Source organism: Pocillopora damicornis, chromosome 12, assembly GCF_964200805.1.
Source record: "Pocillopora damicornis chromosome 12, jaPocDami1.2, whole genome shotgun sequence".
Taxonomy (NCBI): Eukaryota; Metazoa; Cnidaria; class Anthozoa; order Scleractinia; family Pocilloporidae; genus Pocillopora; species Pocillopora damicornis.
Window position 1 is genome coordinate 4814757 of NC_142681.1, and position 23369 is coordinate 4838125.

General features: G+C 36.3%; 3 protein-coding genes across 3 annotated transcripts; 1 reads left to right on the plus strand and 2 right to left on the minus strand.

Annotated features, from left to right (window-relative positions):
- On the minus strand, positions 1–6601 carry LOC113675698 (small ribosomal subunit protein eS7). Its single transcript, XM_089188747.1, has 9 exons — positions 6566–6601; positions 6304–6382; positions 6098–6172; positions 5896–5973; positions 2944–3006; positions 1673–1734; positions 1108–1218; positions 768–807; positions 1–111 (listed from the first exon to the last, which is right to left on the minus strand). Exons 2-9 carry the CDS (start codon positions 6373–6375, stop codon positions 37–39), a joined length of 576 nt encoding a protein of 191 aa, XP_089044873.1. The 5' UTR covers positions 6376–6382; positions 6566–6601; the 3' UTR covers positions 1–36.
- Positions 6602–7447: 846 nt separating this feature from the next.
- On the minus strand, positions 7448–16433 carry LOC113675697 (ras-related protein Rab-23). Its single transcript, XM_027192288.2, has 7 exons — positions 15889–16433; positions 15563–15648; positions 12880–12956; positions 12037–12116; positions 11185–11267; positions 9926–10009; positions 7448–9086 (listed from the first exon to the last, which is right to left on the minus strand). The coding sequence occupies exons 1-7, from the start codon at positions 16041–16043 to the stop codon at positions 8923–8925; spliced, it is 729 nt and encodes a 242-aa protein (XP_027048089.1). The 5' UTR covers positions 16044–16433; the 3' UTR covers positions 7448–8922.
- A 3574-nt stretch (positions 16434–20007) lies between these two features.
- On the plus strand, positions 20008–23369 carry LOC113675699 (protein spire homolog 1). The gene has a single exon (XM_027192291.2). It carries the CDS (start codon positions 20247–20249, stop codon positions 22143–22145), a length of 1899 nt encoding a protein of 632 aa, XP_027048092.1. The 5' UTR covers positions 20008–20246; the 3' UTR covers positions 22146–23369.

The window sequence follows — 23369 nt, forward strand, 5'->3', positions numbered from 1 at the left end:
TTGTCAATAAGATTTTATTATTGTTCAAGCAGGCATTCAGTCATAGCTTGGGAACTCAAATGTAACATCCTTGCCTGTGAGCTTCTTGTACACTGAGGAAAAAGTGTCCACCTGACAAGCAATAAAAATCACAATTACCATTGCTATTGACAAACCAATGAGGGAACAAACAATTTCTCTTGGAGCACATCAAAAGATTTTAAATTCACGCTAGGGATGATTAAACAAATTGAGAACCCATAAGAATCATAATCTTTAAACTTTGTTGAATTCCTTCTTTTCTGTCTCGTTGCAGACGTAGGATGCCAAAAGAGGTTATACCACTGATAATACACAACTTTAAGACTATTTCTAAGCTGGAAATTTGGTCAGTCTTGTATTACTAACCCTTTAATTTCCCTGAGTGACCAAGACATAATTTCTCCTTGCCACATGAATACAATATCAAACAGACAAGTAATGGGAATAAGGAAAAACAAAAATTTGGAGATTATTAGTTGATCCAATACCAAACTCTCTGAATCACCATCAAAAGAATTGTGTAGCAGACATTAAGGAGAATTACTAATGGTGTTAAGGTTGGTCATTTCAGTCCTTGATTAATCTAATTTTAAAAAAAGATCCCCTCAGAAATAGTTGTAGCCAACTCAATCATAACTTTATGTCAGATTGGGGCGGCATCTTCTATCATCACTAAGGAATCAAGGAACACTCCCAGTATGTATATGATAATGTTGGGCACCACTAAGCCAAAGTTTGACTCTCACCTTGTGTTCCACATTTGTTTGCTGCAGTTTGTCAAGATGTCTGAAAAGGGGAGAATTATTAGAAGGCTGTCAGTCTTCGGTCGGCCTAATAGTACTTGGAAGAGAGAAAGATCACAGAAACACAAGAGCAACCAACCTTTTCCAAAGGAGCTTGCTATTTATTTGCATGCATAGAGGACTTTCAAAGGCTTTTAAATTGACAAGCATCAGAGAAAAGAATGTAGAGACAGAATGAGGCCATCTGATTATGCTACTTTTTGGTTTGAAGATGTGCAAATTCACCATAGAAATTTGGGCATACTGTAACATACTAAAATACAAAACACTAAGTTGCACTCACACTTTGATTAATTTTGAACCATCCAGTTTCACTCTTGTCCTCTTTCCAACTATTTCACTTGGGTAGACCAGTTCTTCAAGGATGGCATCGTGAACAGCTGTCAAAGTTCGACTGTTTACAAACAAAACACTTGAACTCAGAGACAACAAAAAATAAAAGCACTTCCTCAGTGACCAGTATAATCTAATTAAATAAAAATTTTGATACCACATGTTGGCCATTAAGCCTATCACATACATATTGTCTCTCATGGTGTCAATCAGACTGGAGCAACAACAGCAAATCATTAGCGTCATGCCAGTAAAGCTTTCTTAAACCCTTTAATCCCAAGATCGAATTAATTCTCCTCTTTGGCTGCTACACATTTCCTAATAAATTAGTTACAAGAATTTGGTGTTTTATAATGAAAATGTCTTCCTGATCAGCATAAGTATTCTCATAACTTGTTTGCTGGATGAAGTGCAGATATTAAAAGAGAAGTTAGATTTCAATCACTTCTGTGGGTTAAAGGGTCAAGTCAAGAGTGGTGAAATGCAACTACCGTGGGAAATTACTGTAGCCTTACCTTCTTGGCCTCTTCTGTTTTTGATTTCTTGATTTTCTTGTTTGTCGTGGAAGGATTCTCCTCTGCAAGGAAAAATAGGATAAATTTTTAAGGATGGCTCTCCAAACAGGCTAAAGTGTAGATTAAGAAAATTCTGTATTCATTAACTGAGATAAAATTTCACCAAAAATTAAACTTTTTGGCAGATACCCAGTAATCAAGTACTAGTTTAGAAACATCATATAATAACTATTAGACTTCATTCTGTACAAACAACAACAACAACAACAACAACCACCAAAATTAGCCAATATCCAGCCACATTGATCTTAGCCTTGGTCAATAATGTATATGTAAACAACCTGCTGAACCAAGCTGTGTTCCAGGGTTCAAAATAATTTTTCAGCTTTCAGCGTGGATTTGTAGGCTTTTGCCAAGGCTCATTTTTCCCCCCCCAACTGTCACTAGTAAATTTCAGCATCAGAACCTTTTTTTTGATCAGCATGTTTTGTTGTGGCAATTCCTTTCCCAACAAAGTGAAGTGAATGGCTCAATTTTTTGGTTTGTTCAAATGTGAAATATACAACTTTGTCTAGACAAATTGTCACACTACTGTCAAGTATCAACTTTAATTTGAATGCGCGAGAAGGCTTTACAAACAACATTAAACATGATTTGGCAGAAAATAAATTTTGATTCAAGATTGTATGTATGTGCAGAAATATAAAAATGGTAATATGATGGTGTGTACACAAACTTGCATGTTTCATGCTTGAACAAATACATAGAAAGCTGAATACTGTAAACAAAAATACTCTCAGTAGCATGCTTCAAATTTTGAAACTTTATACTTGTTTACATTTCCAAAAAGCTTTTAAAACATTTCTTGGCCGCTTTATTGCCTGATATGAAATGTTCACCATAACATGACAGCAACCTTACTTCAGTTGGACAATCATAAGCATAATATTTTTTATAAAATTTTAGTTCTTTGGTGAAAAATCCATGGCAAGTGTGCCAAAAGTTCCAGCTGCTGCTAGCAGCTGGCTGTTATTTTGAACCCTGGTGTTTTGATAAGAATTACAGGAGTACCAAAAAGAAACTGAAGAGTCCTCCTCCTAACTTTCAAATAAATCAAGTTGTGAAAACTGCCCAATGATTAACAGTCATTTCCCAAAGGTAGAGTGAATATTGTCACTTAATTCAATGGTCATAAAAATGTTGAATACAAAAGGGATGTAAAAAAAAAACCACACAATAAAATGGAGAAGGAAGAGTCAAACATTACAAACCTGAGCAACTATGACCACATGCCTTCCACTGAACTTCTTCTCAAGTTCACGCACTAGACGGGTCTTTGAGAAAATAAAAGGCAAAGTATTAATTAGAAAGAGTCCAGAAGTCAATGAAAACACTACAATAAAATTCTCTAATGACAGCTTTCATCAGAACCTTTAATTTTCTTCCTCAGGTTCAGACAATTTAGCTCTCATCAGAGGGCTCCTCTCAGAAATAATATTTGTCATCTCAATCAAACTTTAAATCAGACTGGGGCGACATTTTCTTTCTTCATGGAGGATTCTGGTGAACAGGATATTGTTTGTGCAGTGTTATTACCAAAATCAAAATACCCTGGCCTAATTCAAGAGTGCTTTTATGTTCATGATACAACACATGAGAAGAAATTTCATTACGTGTTAGAATAATACTTTCCACCATTTGAAAGCAGCATCATACCACCATTCTCAAAAGAAATCACAGACAACAGCAAACTATTACAAATAATTGACAGGGACAGATCACAAACTTTATCACACCAATTGTGATAAAGGGTACCATAATTTCCAGCCATTTACTGCATACGGCAAAAAAAAAAAAAAAGGCAATAGATTACCCACACTGGTGGATAACCTGCATGTTATGTTATTCAACTTTTTGGTGGCTAAAACATGACATTAATGTGGTACAATTCAGTCTTTTAATAGTTGTCTGATCTAACTTTCAAAAGCTTGAACACTTCTTTGTCGAGTTTAAGGTCAAAGAAATTCAGACATGTGCACAATTCTGTGTCAATATTAGCATGTACTTTATCGCTAAAATTATGCAGTAAAAACACTAGCAGCCTATGCCCAAATCTCAATGTTTCATACTTGACAGAATGCAAATTTGTGGCCAAATTTTGTACAAGCAATCATTCTGAGTGAGTGTTGAAACTTGAATTATAAAGTACTGTCAGCAATTTCTGAAAAAAATAGATATCTCCGGTTCTATTAGGCCTAACAAGTCCCTTAAAACAGGAAAGTTCTCTTTAGCTCAAGCTAGTGTTAAATGGAAATTTGTTATTGATGCGCCGGATATCTTTGAATTATTTTTGTCACCATCATGGTTTTGTTTTCATGCGTGCTGATAACAATTTGTTCATCACACAACTAATTATGCATGAAATAAATTTGAGTCGTAATCATGTTTTCGTGCTGCCTTCAGGCAATCTTAATACAATAAAATTCAATTGAGAGGTGGAAACACATGAAGGTGAGAATTTTTTCCAGTTCAACTACTAGTAGATTTTAAAATTGTCACATAACCTGCACCTCCCTATTACCCTCAGTGGTGCGGGTTTAACGCAAAATCAACAGATTTCCCATGGGTATATGGCCAGAAATTATGGTAATTAAGTATTAATAACAAGTCGATTATAATAATTATTAATATATTTATATAAATTTATGTATATCTATATATATATATATATATATATATATATCTATATATATATATATATCTATATATATATATATATCTATATAGATATATATATCTATATAGATATATATACAATAAAATTCAATTGAGAGGTGGAAACGCATGAAGGTGAGAATTTTTCCAGTTCAACCACCAGTAGATTTTAAAATTGTCACATAACCTGCACCTCCTTGTTACCCGCAGTGGTGTGTGTTAAACGCAAAATCAACAGATTACCCATGGGTTTATGGCCGGAAATTATGGTAATTAAGTATTATTAATGAGTTGATAATGTAAATTGGCCACCCTACATAGTTTCAAAGCTAGCTTTACATTATCAATTCAATTGACAATGCTCAATCACCCTGTTAAAGTCTCCTACCAATGCAGCACCACAATTTATTTAGAAACTTACCCCCTTTACTCAATTGTGATAAAGGTTGTATCTGTTACAAGAAGAACCTTGCCTTATCTCCTTGAGAGGGTAAGGTTGCTTCCTTCACATTTCATCAAAGATTTTAGTTTTCCAAATAGTAAAAAGAGTTGTACCTTCAAGTCTAAGAAATCACATTGCTGTTATAGATAGCTAAGAGCCTTTAAATGACACCTTTTAAATGCCTAACTTTAACAAAAATGCAAGTAGATCATGCATAGTAGAGAAACACACTGATTATTACTATCCTTTAGGATTAAATTATTTTAATTTAGGGGAAAGTTTCTTAAGAAACTTTGGTGCTGCATCAGTGAGGGTATAACAAAATAATTTGGTTTAAGAGCCTTTAAATGACACCTTTTAGATGCCTAACTTTAACAAAAATGCAAGTAGATCATACATTGTAGAGACACACACTGATTATTCCTATCCTTTAGGATTAAATTATTTGAATTTAGGGGCAAGTTTCTTAAGAAACTTTGGTGCTGTATCAGTGAGGGTATAACAAAATAATTTGGTTTTCATCAACTGAGTTTAAAATGTATCTTGGCCACTGTTAAAAGTTTATAACATTGATGTTTCAAGCATTGGCCCTTCATCAGAGTGAATGGCAAATTTGCTCATGAATGGCTTTAGAAAAATTTTTGGTAGTAAATTTTAATCATTGATTCAGTTGATAAAACCAAAATGGCTTTTGAGAAAAATTGTTGGGAGAGATTCTTATAAGCTTTCCTTGATAAGGGTAATTTAATATTGTCAACTGAGTTGATAATGTAAATTGGCCACTGTAAAGAGTTTAGAGGCTGACATTTCGAGTGTTAGCCCTTGTCAGAGTGTTAGCTCTTCCCAATTGCTCTGATGAAGGGCTAGGGCACAAAATGTCAGCCTTTAAACTCTTCACACTGGCCAATTACCCTGTTATACTCTCCCACTGATGCAGCACCAGAGTTTCTTTAGAACTTTACCCCTTTTATTCCCTGATAAGAGACAAGCACTTGATTCTTTCCAAATACACAAGGCGACCACTCTCACATTTAGTTGCAATATATAAAATATGATGTTTAACTACCTGGATCTTCTGGAAGGATCTGATTTGTGGTACAGGTACGAAAATGACTATAGCTTTCCTTCCTCCAACATCGACTTCCTGTAAAATTATTCAAGACTGTAAGTAATATAGAATTTTTAAGACGTCTTACGTGTAATTCTGTGTTCTTATGGTAAGACACAATCGTGATAGTGAGTAGTTACTAAAATTTAACTTAACATACCTTCGCTCCAGAGATGTACAGTTCTCGAAGCTGCGACTTGAGATCGGTAGAGTTCAGTTCTAACTCGAGAAGAGCCTATGAAACGAATGAACACAAAGTTTTTCCCACGTGAGCAGACATATACAAATTAAACCACTAAAAATTGTGCTCCTTTCATTCGTTAGTTTTAAGGGTGAAAGTTTAGTTAGAGAAAGTGAAGATAGTACCTCTGATACGCTTTTCTCCAATTCATTTGGCTCGCCTGTTCCTGACGGCTTGACTATTTTTTGCGTTAGCATAGCTGATCTAAAAATGACAACTCAGTTACGCCAACGGAAAATAGAGTGAGTAAGAAGAGCCATCGGAGAATAATCGTGGCTCAATCTGAGATTTACAGAGTTAAAAAGTCATACAAGATACGTAAAACTATTATTTGTCAAAAACTAGGGCTAGAATATAGCAATCTTTCACGGAGTATCCTGTACTAACCACTTTCTTGTGAAGGCAGCCGAAGAGAGGCCGACATGCGCATAGCCTCCTCAATTAGGTGTTCGAAGCGCAAGTCCTTACAAAGAATTCCGCTGACCGGCCTCTCGTTCTTGTTGTTGTTGTTCTTCCTCCAGCAGCACTTCTTGCAGACTCACCGCGGGAATTTTAAAGCATAAAAGAAGAAAAGAAGAAAAGAAGGCGAAATGGGAAACACGTTTAGCAAACTAAAAAGTTTTGCTTCATTTGTAAGAATTGCTGTCACTCTGCTCACTTTCTGAAAAGGAGATGAATGAAGAAGTTGAAGGTTTGTAGCGTTGCGGTGTTTTTTAAATTTTCTTTTTCGTGTGTGTGTGTGTGCGATATTTCGGTTCCTACTTTGCACTGCGAGAGGAAGAAAGTACCAGGAATTAATTCCAGTATCTCTTTATGGAAGTCTCTCCCTATAGTTTCTATTGTGTTTCAAAAAATGCTTGTCCTACAGCCCTGAGTGGTACTGAGTGCGAAGATTATCAAGTCGAGTGTCAAAATTTCGAGGGGCACTCACCGGGTATCTGAAGGCCTGAAGTATTGCCTTCTTAATAGATCAAAAACTGATCCAAAAGCAAAATTTCTTCCTTTAAATAATCAGAGAACTTTAGTGTAGAACTCTTTGAGACGTGGACGGCGACCGGAAGACGAATTATACTAATTCTGGGGCACTTCGACACCAATGTATCGATCACAAGGTCACATTACATGTAGGTCTCAAGAATAAGGGGAGTGATTGCAAATTTAAGATGCACTTGAGTATAGAGAATTTCCCTTTATTCGTACCATTGAAAATGTATTGAGAACGGTTTGGAGATTATGCACACTGATAATAAAATGGAGAGGGTTAGATGATTTATTTCCCAGGACTACTGGATCCAGCTTTATTCTTTGATTTCTTTTCATACATTAACTCTAGATATGAAACACGAATATAACTATAACAACGAGATTTGATGCTTTTTTCAATATTTTGTGCGTATAAGATTAACAAATTGTAGTGAATTGTAATAGAAAATGCAACACTGAAAAATATGTTAAAAAACATGTTCAAATTTTCCAGCTGAAGATTAAATAATATTCTATTTAAACTGATTCATTCATGTTGCATCCTTGCTGTTATTGTGAAAAAGATAAAGTCATGCTTATGGCAATTAACTCAACTGAATCTTGTCTTCAAAAGATAGTGACTAACATTCGAATACCAAAACTTATGAAGTTATTAAAAGACAGTGACCAAAATTAATGCAATTTTGCCATAATAATAACCCTGTTATAAATTCTAAGTTAACTCTTAACTCACTCACAAACTCAACTTACTTTTGATTTTTCATGATGGGCCTGAAGGGGAAAAATTAGAAATGGGACTTTGGATAACTTTGGCCTAAGAATGGGATCCCTTCCTTCAAGACCATCCCCTCTGATAGCAAACAAAAAAGAAAAAACACAAACAAGCAAACAAACAGAAGCAGAGGAAAGAGAAGGAGAGAGAAAGGGAGAGAGAGTGGGAAAAAAGAAAGGAAAAAGTCAAGACCAACTATCCTACAGCAGTTCATCTTATCCACATTTTATCTAAAGTTGAAAAAATGCATCACAAGTGGTACCCAAATTGGGAAGAGAATTCTCATACAATTGTATGTGTAATTGGGTGGAACAACTGATATGTAAATGGAATCCCCAACATACATACCACAGTCACATTCAACATGCAATATTCACATAATAGTGTAAAGAAGAAAAGTACTTTTTTTTAGAAACAAGCTACACATGGGTAGTTCTGAAGAGGATTGCAGAAGCAAGTGCAATGCCTTTCTCCAAAAAAGTAACACCTAAGTTCCCCCTTCTACAAATTGGGGGCTTCAATTACCCCCTCATAATTTCCAGTCAACCTCCAAAGAATGGACAAGATTATTTCCTCAACCTACTCCTTCCATAAAATTTTCTCCATGACCTGATTCTGATGGTTTGATCTTGAATCAAAACCTGTCATCTCATACAGTGCCCAAAATCCCTCAAAGTATAGAAACAAGTCAGAAAAGGTTCAACATTTGAGTGTTGTTATATTTAAATGCAGCAACTACAACATCAAACTTGTCCAATAACAGAAAATATGATAATTTAGAATTGTCCCAAAACTAGCTATCTTCATGAATTTGTGGTGAAAATTTACTTCACATCCATTACTTTAATGAGAAGCATGAAATCTTGTTCCCCTGAGTATGAACTGAACATGTGTTAGAAACAGTTCCACTCTTATTGCCATATTGTGGCATTGTTTAATTTTGTGAACCTGTTAAGACAATTAAAAGCACAGTCCTGAAATTCGAATGTCACAACAAAGAGCAAGATATCTTATTCTTTTTGCCCTTTGTCCTCTGCTTGTTTGGTTTAAGTGTGATAATATCTCCAGTCTCTACTTGTTGTGTTGCGCGTGCATTGTTGTTTCCACCTTGTGATGCATTCACTGGTGAGGTTGAATTAAACATTCCAGCAACTGTGAAAGAGAATTTAAAGAACATCATTAAATGCCCTTACCACTGGTAATACAAATATGCTCATATCCTGCACTGTCAAAAGAATGCTTACAGTGAGATTTTTCTTTCAGTCTAAACACCATTAAATTTCTAATACCTGGCTGGTGAGAGCTCTACGAGTTACCCAATTTACTCCCACAATCTAAATATTTGATATCCTTGCTGTCTGCCTTACATTTCATAAATTTTTAGATCTGAAAAATGCTTGGGTAGCTTTCATTACTCACATGCACCTAGTTATGATTACATACATGCTTTTAGAGCCATCAGGTTGTATTGTTCATACTTGACCCTTTCTTAAATTGTCAACTTTTTTGGCATTGAGTGTATGCCAGTGTGTATGCTATTGTTTATACCAACGTGTATACGAAAAAAAAGTGAGCATGCTTAACCCGTAAACTCCCATGAGTGACCAAGGCAGAATCTCTCCTTATAATATCCATACAACATCAAGCAGATAAGTGATGAAAATAAAAAAAAATCGTTTAGGGGATCATTAGTTGATCTAATACCTTATCCTCCAAACTAACATCATCATTGTATGGCAGACAGTAAGGATAATTTACTATAAGATCTTGGAAGTTGATGGATAGGGTGGTGAGAACTAATGACATTCTGAACATTTCAGTGTACTAAAGGTTGAGGGAGTTTGTTACAACTCGAAAAAACATTTCAAGTTGGAAATCTATAAGACATATAAGAAGCCACAAAAAGTAAATCAGTAGTTCTAAATGTCTGAGTACATTTTTCAATGCAGGTACATGTAATGTTATTGTAAATAAGAGTGGTGAAACTTTACCATTTTTGTGTTGTGATGGTTTGGGTTCCTCTACATCAACATTCTGCAGTATTTCTAGATACTTTTCAGTGAGATACATGAATACTGGAAGAGAACAAAATCAATCCATTACACAAGGAAAAATTGTACATGAGATTTATGTTTCTATCAAATTCATTTGTGACAAAATATACAATAATTTGTTAATGTTTTGTGAAAATAAATTAACCATGGGTCTCTCAAATGCATGCAGGTGCAAACACTGAACTACTGCATGGGGTAATTTATTAAAACTGGCCACATCAAATGTTGTTTGACTATTTAACTCCCATGAGTAATTAACACTGTAAACAGGTTAAGAGAACTGACATGGTTATCAGCTAGCAGGTTTTATCTCGACATACCGTATTTACCTGTGTATGATACGTGCCCATGTACAATACGCACCCTGATTTTTGACCAAATTTTCCATAAAAAAAAGTTTTCACAGCAAGAAAAACATTATTTCTTCCTACAACTGACGTTTCGCAGTGGTAAGTTTTGTTACCATTTTGAATTTCTTATCGCTTGTGATTACAGTAGTAAGGTACAATCATAATGTTTATCTCGTCAGCTTTTTCTTAAATACTCTACTAAATTTATTCATGGATTGAAATTGAAAATGTTTTATTGGTAGATTATTTAACTCAAGCTAATAAAGACTAATTACAACGAGGCTTTTATTACTTTCTTTGTTGTGTTTGTGGATCGAAATTGAAAATGTTTCATCAGTAGATTATTTAACTCAAGCTAATAAAGACCAGTTAATACTAGGCTTTTGTTTCTTTCTTTCTTGTGTTTTTAATTTATGCAAATTAGGACGTGCTTGAAAAACAATAGAAACCGCATATAATACGCACCGCGATTTTGATGGTTATTTTTAAAGGAAAAAAGTGCATATTATACACAGGTAAATATGGTACATGTAACACCAAATTCTCTTGTCTGATTTGTAAGGAAGTGTATACCAGTCACTCAGGAGAATAACTAGTTGGATCTTGAGATTACAGGGTTAAGCACAATGAAGGTATTCTGTAATGCAACACAGTTTACCTTAATTTTAGATTCTCTATTTCACAAATTCAGATTAATGGTAAACATGTAACACCATCATGATCACATAAGACCATCATGGTGCTTTCTCTTGGTTTTGAACCAGTTACAATACAATGATCATTGTAATACACAAAAGTGGAAAACAAAAATGTAAATTCAACTAGTTTACTGTACTTTCTGCTTACCATCATTAACATTTAGATCCTCTTTCACAGAAGCTCGATAAAATTTTAACCTTAATCTTTTGGCTAGTTCATCTGCCTCTTCACTGCAACCAAAGCAACAAAGTACTACAAATTAGTGCCAAACACTAAAAGGCTAGCAAAAAAAGAAAAAATATATATTTTCAATCTAACCAGTCAATTGGGTACAATTATTACATGACTGTGCATTGAATATGAGAAGGTAAATAGCCAATGGGGCATGTAGCAGTGAGTTGGCTATGACCAATCTCACATCCAACAAATGCAAATGAAATAATTGTTGTGTTAAATTTCATTAAATCCTAAAAGTTTGGATATTTGACAAATTTTTAGCTTTGCAACACTAGGCTCAATGCATTTCCAAATAAGGTGACTCAGAATATGAGCTGATAACCAATCCAAATTGCAATATTTGGAGTTGAAAATTAAATAATTCCTAATATCCTTACTACACAAGCATCAATCAATTAGGACCAGTAGGTAGAGGAGTCTTCTTTGTCTTTAACACACTAACTCTTAATTTCATTTGAGAATCCTCCCTATGTACCAAACATGAACATTTTGGCAGCGTTTGAAAACAAGGTTTAAACTGGTAACTTTGAAAGACAGACTGCTGATGATTTTTGTGCAAAATTGTTTAACCTTAAGGAAATCTGTGGGAGAATAGATTGAAAGGGTGTTACACTTCCAGGAAATACTGGTCACCAGAAGATTTTCTATATTTTCAAAAACATACTCAAACCTAATTTTTCTCACAGGAAAATGTAGAAGCAATACTTGGTACACAGTTACAATAAATCAAGTAGCCTGAAAATTATAGGCAGACAAACTTACACTTTAACTAATGCTTGATCAATCAAATCTATTTTGTTTTGAACTAACACCATTGGTATATTACCACATTCATCTTCCACCTGAAAACATATGATCAATTGGATAATTGTTAACCATTTACATCCCAACATCAATATCTACAATCTCCTTACTATTCCTTATACATTTTCTAAGGTACTGATAAGGATAATTTGTTTGACAATCATGATTTCTCTAGTTTGAAATAATTTTTTTTACTCTCATGACTTAAAGTTTGATTTAGCCCTGATGTTGGGAAGAGAAATTATATCCCAGTCACTTTTAGGAGTTAAAGGGTCAAATAAAAAATAAAAAGAAAGGTAAAGTTAACTGATAGTTGAACTAGCCTGGCTGTGTTTCCATACCATGAAGCTAGTAGGAGTGTTGCTAATCCCTTGGATAGGGAATTTCGTCAAGGATGAGCATTTCATCACCTTTCCTTGACAGCTAGCATGAACCCTAGAAATGAATACCTATTATCTGATGCCATTTCATGTCTGCTGAACTATTTCTCATGCCTGGCAGAAAAATTCAAGCTATCACAATCCTTGCCATGTGAAGTGTCAAGAACTAACATGTGAACATACTTATGCAGCTTATTATATCTGAACTTTCATTCTAGTCAAGGTTTTAATTCAAGACCATAAAACTGAATGCCTTGATGGTTAAGTATGATTAAGGTAAGTTTGGACTCAAGCTTTTACGCTGTGAAATATTACACTTGCATCTCCACAGGTTCACTTTGACACTTCTCTATTCACACTGATTCAAAAGTTATAATATATTTTAAAGCAGTGTAAATATTAATTATTTCTAAGAACATACCTTTGTTCTCCATTTTTCGACAGCTTCAAAAGAGTCTCTGTCAACAGTAGAAAATACAATTGCACAAGCTTGAGCACCTGCAGTCAAAAAAACACAACATAATTAAGCCAGCCAAAAAAATTATTGTTGACAATCATCCTTGGCAAGTGAAAAGTCACTAGGGAGCAGGAATGGTGCTGTCTAGTAATTTTCCATACAGTCCCTTAGTTAAAGCTGATCAAAAGATCTTAGAACCTCTTTGAGTCTAACCCTTAAAAACCAAGTTCAAAGTCTGTGCTTTAAATTACAGAAAGAGTTTTATCCATTCAGGTTTATGGCCCAAGTGCACTGGCCATAAGGTTAAGAAAAGTTACTTTGTTTGTGACAACTGTCCAAGAAGTTCTGTATACCTCCAAGTCAGACTCAGATCCTGACCCCTCATAAATGGGGAGACCATAGGAAAAATTGGGCAAAGCTAGAGAAGTAAAGAAATTATCTATTTCCTTCTGAGTGTACTACTCCATCCTAAGGGTCCGTTAAACATGTAGGCATTTGTTTGCTTTCTTTAATTTAAGATTCAAATGGGCCCAAAATCTACAATCACTTAGGAGAGTAACACTGGACTGAGTTAGCTCTGAACTATTTAACTTTGAAATTCTCTGAACACAATACTAGCTACAACCTGAGGGACTCCGAGAACAAACTTAGGGTTTGATTATCACACATAAATTATCTCAAAATAGAATCCCTCAGGTCCTTTGGCAAAGCTCTCTGAGGCATGGCATTCAAGAAGAACAGCTATAGTTAAATCCTTTTGTAAATAGCTGACGAATTGCCTGAGATTAGATAAAATTTATTGATTGATTAAAACTAGATTACAACATTGGGGAATATCATATATTGGATCAAAATGACTGCTGCTACAGCTTTTCTTCCTATAAAATTAGTCCTTAATATTTAATTGAATTGCAAGACCTGGACACTCCAACCCCTTTTGAGGGGAATTAGGAGTATATTTTAGTGCTAAAGGTGCCAGCCTCAAGGAGGTTCTGGGGCATGCCTTCCCCAGGAAATTTTTCAAATTTAATTTTTCTCAAGTGGCATTTCCTGCATTTTGACATCATTTTGTGGTATTCTAGAAGGTTTTCATTCTTATCACATATATCTTGGAGCTTTTCTTTGCTATAGTTGATTCATCTTTTCAGAATCAAAAAGGGAAAATTCTTTTACTACTTTTACAATAGCCACTTTGAAAGACCATGAATAATTGTAAACTTTCTGTCCATAAGGTATAAATACATTCAGCAGGGAGCCACAAAAAAGATAACATATTTCCTTAGTCATCAGAATTTTATTATAAATCTGGAGAACCTGATAAAAATAGGGATAACAAGAGGCAACACATCAAATCTGGAGACTCCAGATTGGATCAGGAGGGTTGGAATGTCAGAAAACCCCTTTTTCTCTTTGGACCATAGAAAATTTCTGGCTTGAGTCAGAATTACAGATGTGGACCATTGGGCCAGATTAAAGTTACTGTATGCAAAATCATTAAGTTCTAGACAGACATTAAGATATCTGTTACAAGGCTAGCCCTTAAATCAATATATCAATTTTTTTAACCAAAAGGTGGCATAGCAAGAGCCAGCCTAATTAACTGCACTCAGATCAGAAGCTCTAAATATCTCCATGGAGGTTCAAGGTGAGACACATGTGGTGTAATCATTGAAAATATTACAAAGTGCATTATAGTAATCAGGAGATGACATTAATTGTTCACATAGGGGTTCTCTTGAAATTATGCAAATTTAGGGAGGATATTGGTTCTCTAAATGGTCAAGATGTTCAAGACAAAATGTGTCCGTGAATCTGCAAAGACTTGTGCAAATGATGCTGTCACATGCTTGACATCTCTAAAATTTACCAGACGCAGTGAAGCGGAAAGGATTTTAAACAATGATAGTAACTTCATTGTGTTCCATTCTTACGGCCCTTCATAAGGATTTGTTAAAACAAAGACTACGATCTTCATAAAAAAATCCCATTGTGAGCTCTTACAACAACCAAACATCCGCTAGAAAGATTTAATTATTTCATCTTCGATCGTCATTTTATTGTGGCAAAGCTGAATTTATTTTACGTAACAGTTCATTACACGAGAATTTATCGCAGTTAAGTTGCAGGGTGCGCCGAACAAAATATAAATAATTATGTATGTAAAAAAAAATCACCGGTTGCTCTACATGCATATGGCTCATTTACTTTTAGAATTATTTCACTCTCTCAAGGAAATAAAAACACTACCCGAACTAGGATTTTAACTTATAATTTCGAAACGATGGAAAGTCGAAAATTTCCGCAACGATATAAAACAAGTGGGTAAACACAATTGCCAATCATTTTTAATACTCTAGAAACTGCAATTTAACGAAAGGTTTGCTGAAGGGATTCGTTGCCGAAAAGGGTATTAACTGTGATTAAGAAAACGACGCAAACTTTGGGAAATGTACCGCAGCAAACGACAATTCCACTGAAAAATATTCCAATATGCAGCGTTCCTTGAGATCGATTGCGATCGACGAAATAAACAAATTCTTTTACCCGTGTACTTCAAAGTAAGGTTTCGAAAACTTGGAGACTGAAATGCCTATTTACAACTACCACTCATACCTGCAATCAATTACAGACACACATCGCTACCTACCTCGGTAGTAAGCCTTAGTTATGGCGTCAAATTCCTCTTGTCCGGCTGTGTCCCACAACATTAACCGAACGTCTTCGCCCCTAACACTGCAATGACACAAATTAAAGATCGTTTAGAGAGAACTCTTAGACCAACATTTTCGCCCATGAAAACCGGTGATTACTCTCATATATGTTATATACACTGCTGAAATATGCAAAGAATATTGGAAAATCACAAAACATTTGTTACAAAATCACTGAGCGGTCTTCTCGTAAAGTGCATCAATACTCCTGAAGGCTCGCCCGACAGTTGATCACACACCCGTTCGCGTTGCTCTTCCTCACCTGATTTGCCTCTCTAAAAAGTCCACTCCTATCGTCTTTTTGTAGTCTCTGGTGAAAATACCTTTGCAGTATCTCTGAATCATACTACTTTTACCAACGGCTCCATTTCCTACGACCACGACTTTGATCGCAACTTCTACGTCTTCCTCGCGCATAATGGCCGACTAGGCGATCTCTAAACAAGTCCAAAGTTACCCAAACGTGAATCCAACGATAGACACAGATTAGCTCTTTCTCCTGTTAAAACCGATATCCTTCAAGATCTCGGCAGATGAAAGTAAATTTATTTCCGTTAACAACACATCGCAGTCGAACGAGACAATCCCTGGATCAAGCGCGTGCACACCCTCTACTCGCTGCACGAAATGACGGCTCACGAATGTAAATCCAAAATGGAGTCGTTTCCTTTGCAAAACTCTTTTTGTTAGTTTTTTGAAAAGAGGTGTTATTGATAACTTGTGAGAAATTGGGCAATGGTGTCTAGCGACTTAAAGATGTGGATTTTTGGCCTCGTCTCGAACTGTACTCTCTACTGGAAGCATTATGGGTAATTTAGCTTGGTGTTGCTGTTGTTATGACAACGCCAAATTTTCGTTCTCTCCTTCATCAAGATATGAACGTTAGTTCACATTAATTTAACCGTATTTTTTTTTTCCCGATCTGTTTTCAACTTCATATTTCACAAATTAATGGGAATTGTGGTTAGATATTCTGTGAAATGATTCGTTTAAATTAAAATACTTTTTGAGCGTCTATCAATTCGAGGCACAATATTCAACCGGAAGAGTTGAGATTCAGCTGTTACATTCATTCTCTCAGCTGTTCGTTCGACTTAAGCTTGCCCACACAAAAACAGAAGAATTCTGACAATAGAAGACTAAAAAACGCAGAGAAAATGTCTGAATTATGTCCCATATATACTACATTCTTTCGTGGGTCAGTTGTTAAAGTGATTCTATAACATCGCGGGGGTCGCGGAAGGCATGAATTAATTATATATCAGTCTTCTTCTTGAAATTGTGCGTCGAAAATCCTTCCGTCTTTTCTTTCACTTTGTCCTACAAATATGTCATCATTTTACGTCTATGGAATATTATGGAGACCAAGAGGGTCTAGTCTTTATGAAAAACAGGAAGATCTAGTCTTGTTGGACTTGACAACCAATCAGCAGCTGTTCAGGAAATGTTCCACGAAGGCTTCTCAGAAAAATCGACGGGCCTCATCTTCGGGGGTACTTCCCAGAAAGACTCATGGGAATGTGCCACTGAATGGGGTCGCTATGTCACAACTGGATTGACTCTAATGCCGGTTGTATTTTGAGTAGAAATACAGGAATTGGCTCGCAATTTTTTTGGGATTTGGAGGGTAAGAAAATTCTGGTAAGAAAGGATTTAAAAATGGGAAGATTCGCGGTTAAAAATAGTTACATTGGCCAAAAATTGAGCAAGATGGGGTCCATAATTGGCCACAAAATAGACTTTAATGTGGTTGGGGTTTGAGAGGCCAGCGGCACATACCCCGCAAAAATTGACCCAATCACCCCCCCCCAAAAAAAACAAAAACAAAAAACAAACAAACAAAAAAAACATATTTAACCAAAGGGTTGTGTTTATGCGGTAGTTACTGGGAAGGCAGCATTTCAGCTCAGGCGTCCGCTCTGAGAGAGGAGTGCGAGGCACTAGGTACTTTGAGAAGTAAAAAATGAGAGGAATTTCTTATATTTTAGCGTTTCCTTCCTCCTTTACGCGTCTACAGATGTTTCACACGTGAGACGTGTAGATAGGTGGGAGGGGAAGGAGTGTCGAGCTCCGCAAACGACGGCTGCAAAGAAGGCGGGTTGAGGACAGTGACTAGTTTGTATTTTATTTAGTAAACAGTCATGACGATTAATGAGGTCTATCAAACCAGAATAAGGGCCGATGATGACCAAGCATGCCTCTGTTTTCGATCGATTATCGTGTAGTAACAGTTAGAAAGAACTTTTGAAAAGATGAGGTTTTTATCCCTTTTGGTATTATGTTTGCTATCCTCTAAATCCTTTTCTTAAACCACCAATTTTTCCCTAACAAGTTTCCATGATCAAGTTCTCCTTTGCAGTGAAGATGTCAAAATGGTGACTTCAGCACTACATACACATACTTGATTTTTTTGGGGGTTATTTTCGATTAAGATAGAGCTCCGAGTCTTAAATCGTCTTACTTACTTACTTACTTACTTACTTACTTAGTTGTCATGTCTGAGTTCTTTTTTACGTTGTAGTCTTCAATTAAAACAATTTCTAGACATTTAGATTGAATTCCGGCAAGCGTGGGCTTACAGTAACAATAAGAACATAACGCTAATTTTCTTCATTTCAAGTTGATTTAATTGAGTTTTCTCAGAGAAAAGCTGTGCAGGCGATCGAGTAGGGAGATTTTAAAGCGAAAAAAAAAAAAATAAGGCGCGCTGATTTTTTTCTTTTAATTTTCGAATCTCCTTATATAGAACCAATCGAGAAAATCATTATTTTTTATTTTAATTAAGCGACACTACAACACCCATAAAACTTTTTTTCAGTTAATTGTCAGCCTTTAAATGAACATAAATACGTGCCCCTCAGCTTTTTTAGTTTCCTGATGTTATGAATTAAAAATATTTCAACTGGACTTATTGCAGAACTCAGACAATGATAGAAATCAAGAGAGAGTTGAAGTCTCGAGGAGTGTTCACAGTCAACGAAAAGCTGTTTTTCTTTCAACAAATGTCGGTAGATTTTTTATTCCAAAATTTAATGAAGCGTTACAAAATTTTTAAACAAAATTTAATTTGGGAGGAATTTGAGAACGACCAAAAAAAATTCGCAAATTTTTGGTACTGTCACTTGCAGCTGCTGTGCAATATCGGTTATGCTTGATGACAATTGTGTATCTTTTGGTCAATTTTTCAAAAGTGATTCCAATTTCTCTCTTTCACTTTATCATGATAGCATTCACGATGGTTTCATCTGAGATCAAGCACAGTGTGGGAGAACATAACCTCGCGTCTCGATTCCCACGCCGAAAAAGACAGGAAAAATGTGAAAAAAAAATGAAATGACGCCTATGGAAGGGTTGTGGGGTTGAATTTTACTGAAAAAAAGTAAACTGATAACAAGGACGAGAGAAGTGATTCAATCATTAAGTTCTGACGGGATTTGCGGATCCTCCATTAAAACAATTTGACGGACGTGTCAGCGCCTTTCAGGTCAGCAGGATGTAGATTTAACTGCCTTCAAATGCCATGAGATCATAGCTCACTTGATTATCTTTGACCAATTGAATATATTTTTTTTGCATAAATCCTGATAAACCTTCACCGATAAGAAGTATAATTTTTTTATCACACAACTTTTTTTGCCAAAAAAAAGTCGTGTAGATGAAAACGAAAAAAATTGACCGTCTTTATCTTTCTTTAGAGCGAAAAGGTATTTTCATAAACAGAAACACCTAGACGTCGTATTATGATCATTCATTTCGCTTTTCTTTTGACAGATTTGAATTTCAATGCAGTCAAATCACCCCAAAGAAGAAAGCAATCTTAATTGACCGGATAAACTGACTAAAACATGGAGACCTAAAAGCTGTGTAGGCGAGGAATTTGCATAGAAATTATAAAATCTTGGCAAAAAATAACAGAGCCTTTATTTTAAGTTTTTGGCCGATTGTTTTCCGTCGTCACAATTTAAAAGGTAATTTTTTCGCCCTATCATCGTTTATCTGGAATCCAAAAATAAAGCTTACTCTTAGTAACATGGCACTGATAAGAGGAAATTTCTCATAGACTATTTGCAAATAACACTTGGAAATTGAGTGAAAGCTCTCTGAGATAGTTTCTTTAAGATGGGGAGTCAACATGCAAGTTGGATGGGAAATGTCATAAACATTTAAGATGATAAATGCTTGAAAACAAATTCGCAGCATTACGTATTCACAATCTGAAAGTTATCTCCGGCCACTGAGGTGTCGAATGAAAATAGGCCCGAGAAAAACGTCTTCTCTTAGACATGACCTGTGCTAAAACAAATTTTTACAACGAATAACAAACAGCCAATTAATGAAAGGTGGTCATGGAAAATTCTGTCGGTTTTTTGCACTTCAGAAAACACATCTTATGCTGCTTCTGTTAATGGAGTAAATTTAATTCCCGCCAGTTATGAAATATTTATTGATGTCACTTCTCTCCGACAGCCAATAAGATAGAAGAAGAACAAATGCCCGTGAGCGCTGTGTGAATTCATAATGAAACCACACCGGCAGTCACCCACATAACTCGGAAAAATTTCTAGTTCTCACCCTCACAATTTTGCCTTCGTTATCCACCTCGAAAGGTGTTTCAGTGAAATGTCATCTCAGAGAGAAGAAATGATTCTCTCAGATATTCTCAAGTGCTTTCGAGCGCCTTTGAGTGAAGAACAAGCTTGGGCTGTGTGTTATCAAAGCACTAAGGAACTGATCGCCATTCAGAAAGAGAGCTTTGGGGCATTGAGACAGCAAAAAATCGACATTCAACTGTCGACGATTGAAATTCGCAAAGACGGTAGTGTTTTCTTCACTAAGATAGACGAATCGAACTCGGTTCAACGAGAGTCTGCTGTCCTTTTCGACTTGGGAAGCGTTGTTTATGAGTGCCTAGACTACGGTATGGAGGCGTTTGTAGAGCGTGAACTCGACGAAGAACTCGAAAAACTCATTGTGGACATGACCAACTGTGATCACATTGGTGAAGGGGTTTTGATTCCAGACAACTTGAGCTTTGATCTACCGAGCCCTCGCGGAAGGTTGATATCGAAAAATGAAAGTGATTGCTCCGAAAAGGTTCAAGAAATCATGAGCTGTGATATCACGCTGGATGCTGTTTTGAATCGCTGTGCTAACCACCTGCCCAAGGACATTATCGACCCAGGTGAACATTTCCGCGCAGTGAGTCGAGCGCTTGTCAGCGAAGCAGTGGAATTGTCAGCATTTCTTCACCAACTCTGCAATGGACGCGCTCTTGTCGCTCAAACATGGGGACGTGGAGTAGGACCGACAAATTGGGCGTTCTTACAAAGCTTACAAGCGGCAGAGTGGGCCCAGTTATGGCTGCAAGTCATGAAAGAACTGCGACAGGGGGTGAGCTTACGGCGTGTTGATCAAGCCAAATTACCGCTCGTCACATACGAGCTGTCGCCTTACGAGATTCTCCTTCAGGACATTCGGAACAAACGCCACACTTTGAACCACGTCGACATCAATGCCATGGTGAAAAAAGACGCCCATGATGTCATTCTGGAGTTCATTCGATCCAGACCGCCGTTATCGAAGGTGAGCCTTCGTAAGATGAAGCAATATCCGAAGAAAAGTCCGAGCCCGTTTGATAAGTTATTAAATGAGATCCGATCACAGCCGAAGTTGAGGCCTGCACCTCGACCAGCCTTAAAGAGCGTGAGAGAAATCTACTTTGAGGAGAAGACTGGCGTTCCCTTAAACGAGACGGATGTAGCACCACCCAAACGCAAATGCCTCAAACCAACAATCAAACTGACCGAGTTGATTAATCGCTGGGATTCCTCGTCTACTGTGGAGATAGACCCATCACCGACCATCAGCCGATCGGAAACGCCACAAGTCACAATAGCTGATGAGGAAGATATCAACGAAGACAACTTCCTAAGCAAACCCGAAGAGATTTTTGGAAACGTTACCAGGAGGGTTAGTAACTCGAGTGATTCTAGCTTTTTGTCGCTCGATGACGAGGACTGCATCAAGAACAGAAGTTTCGCCAGCTTTGAAATGAGCGACCCCGAATGTGAGCCAGTGTTTCCACCGTCTCTCTACAACCTCCGTAACCTCGCCATTACGTCTAAGATCTACATGACCCTCAAGGAAGTGAAGCACGTACGTAAGACGTTAGCTTCGTTAGATTTGGGTGCCCTGGACCCAGAAGAAAAGCTCTACAAAGATTTAGCTCATGGGAGGCTGTGTTTTTGCTGTCAGTCCAGGAAATTCTCCTTATTTGGAAAGTGGTCGCGTGTTTGTGAAATCTGCGAACGTAAGGTCTGTGACTCTTGCATTCATGTCATGGAATCTTCATCCAGCTATATTTTCCAAGAAGAGGTAAATTTGAACCAAAGAGATTCCGGAATCGCTGACATGTCCTGGCCATTTGTTGGTTACCTAAGCTTAGGCGGAGAGTCTGACAACGGAAAATCGCGCAAGGTTTGCCTTGCTTGCAAACGATTCATAAATATGCATTGCTAATTATTTGATTCTAAAACTTAAGGGTTGTATAAGGAAACCTGGTGACATAGTATTATCTAGAAATTACTAGATTCGCGACAGGGTAATTTAAAATGTTTATTTTGACCTCGTTATAAAATATTTAAATATCTGAAAAACTGTAGAGAAAAATTGGAATTCGACGACGCAGTTAATGCTTTAAGCTTTCATTTTGTCAAGGAGTCTCGCAATTGATGGACGAAAAATGGATGTAGATCTCGCTAGAACCAAATAAGCAGTTATCTCTTGGATATTTCTAACCATAAAAGTTAATTTTATGTTAGTAATACATTGAAATTGCACTTATAAGTTTTCTGTTCGTTAAGAAAGATACGGCAACACTGCATTCTGCATGTTGAGTGATTTTCTTGAACACTTGGTGGAAGATTGCTTTCCATGAAATATCCAATTGTCTTCGCCATCCCGAGCGTACAAAGAAAAAGTCTCAGTTTTGTAATTGACATTTGAACTAAAAGGAAAACAAAATGAAATGTGTAAACTTGATAAAGAGTTTGTAAAGGATTATCCGCAAGGTTAAATTTTGTAAAAATGTCGATCGGACATTACAGAGAGTGGTTGAAACGCAAAAATAGTACATGAAGACGCAATATGTAAATTTGTGGCAGTCTGTTCGAATGTTGATTCTTTAATTATAGATAGAATTGATTAAAGGTGTGAATATTGCTCCAGACGGAAGAATATCGTTTTCAATTTATAAAAAATCGTGCATCAATTCTGAAAGCAATCAATATTTCATGCAATCACGATTGAAAAAGAAATAATTACATGAACCATGGACAAGAGAACAGTTAACCAGTTACTTAACCCTTTCACTCCCAAGATCTAATTAGTAATTCTCCTTACTGTCTGCCATACAATTCTTATGATGTTAGCTCAGAGAATTTGGTATTGGATCAGCCAATAATCCCATAATTGATATTCTTCTCTATTCTCATCACCTGCCTGCTTGATATTGTATTGATATTGTAAGGAGAAATTTTGTCTTGGTCACTTATGGGAGTGAAAGGGTTAACAATTAAGTACGATATTTATTTTTTGTAAGAGAGCACATCGTGTGGTCGTATTCCATTAATTTAAGATGCAAATAATGTATTATAGTATTGTGTAAGATACAGACACAATTGGCGATGATGGCCGAGAGCTCCGCACTTGAGCAAGATGTGAATAAAAGAATTCTACAGAGTA

Bases quoted from the DNA above. Each gene is read 5' to 3' on its own strand.
- LOC113675698 (XM_089188747.1), bottom strand. From the start codon at position 6,375: ATGCTAACGCAAAAAATAGTCAAGCCGTCAGGAACAGGCGAGCCAAAT. The intron at 3,007-5,895 runs GTAGTTAAACAT...ATTTTCTCAAAG, and splicing joins GATCCTTCCAGAAGATCCAG to ACCCGTCTAGTGCGTGAACT. The intron at 808-1,107 runs GTGAGTGCAACT...TCCCCTTTTCAG, and splicing joins GGTTCAAAATTAATCAAAGT to ACATCTTGACAAACTGCAGC.
- LOC113675697 (XM_027192288.2), bottom strand. From the start codon at position 16,043: ATGCGCGAGGAAGACGTAGAAGTTGCGATCAAAGTCGTGGTCGTAGGA. The intron at 15,649-15,888 runs GTGAGGAAGAGC...GTGTCATTGCAG, and splicing joins TTTTTAGAGAGGCAAATCAG to TGTTAGGGGCGAAGACGTTC. The intron at 9,087-9,925 runs GTAAAGTTTCAC...TCTCTTTCACAG, and splicing joins ACCATCACAACACAAAAATG to TTGCTGGAATGTTTAATTCA.
- LOC113675699 (XM_027192291.2), top strand. From the start codon at position 20,247: ATGTCATCTCAGAGAGAAGAAATGATTCTCTCAGATATTCTCAAGTGC.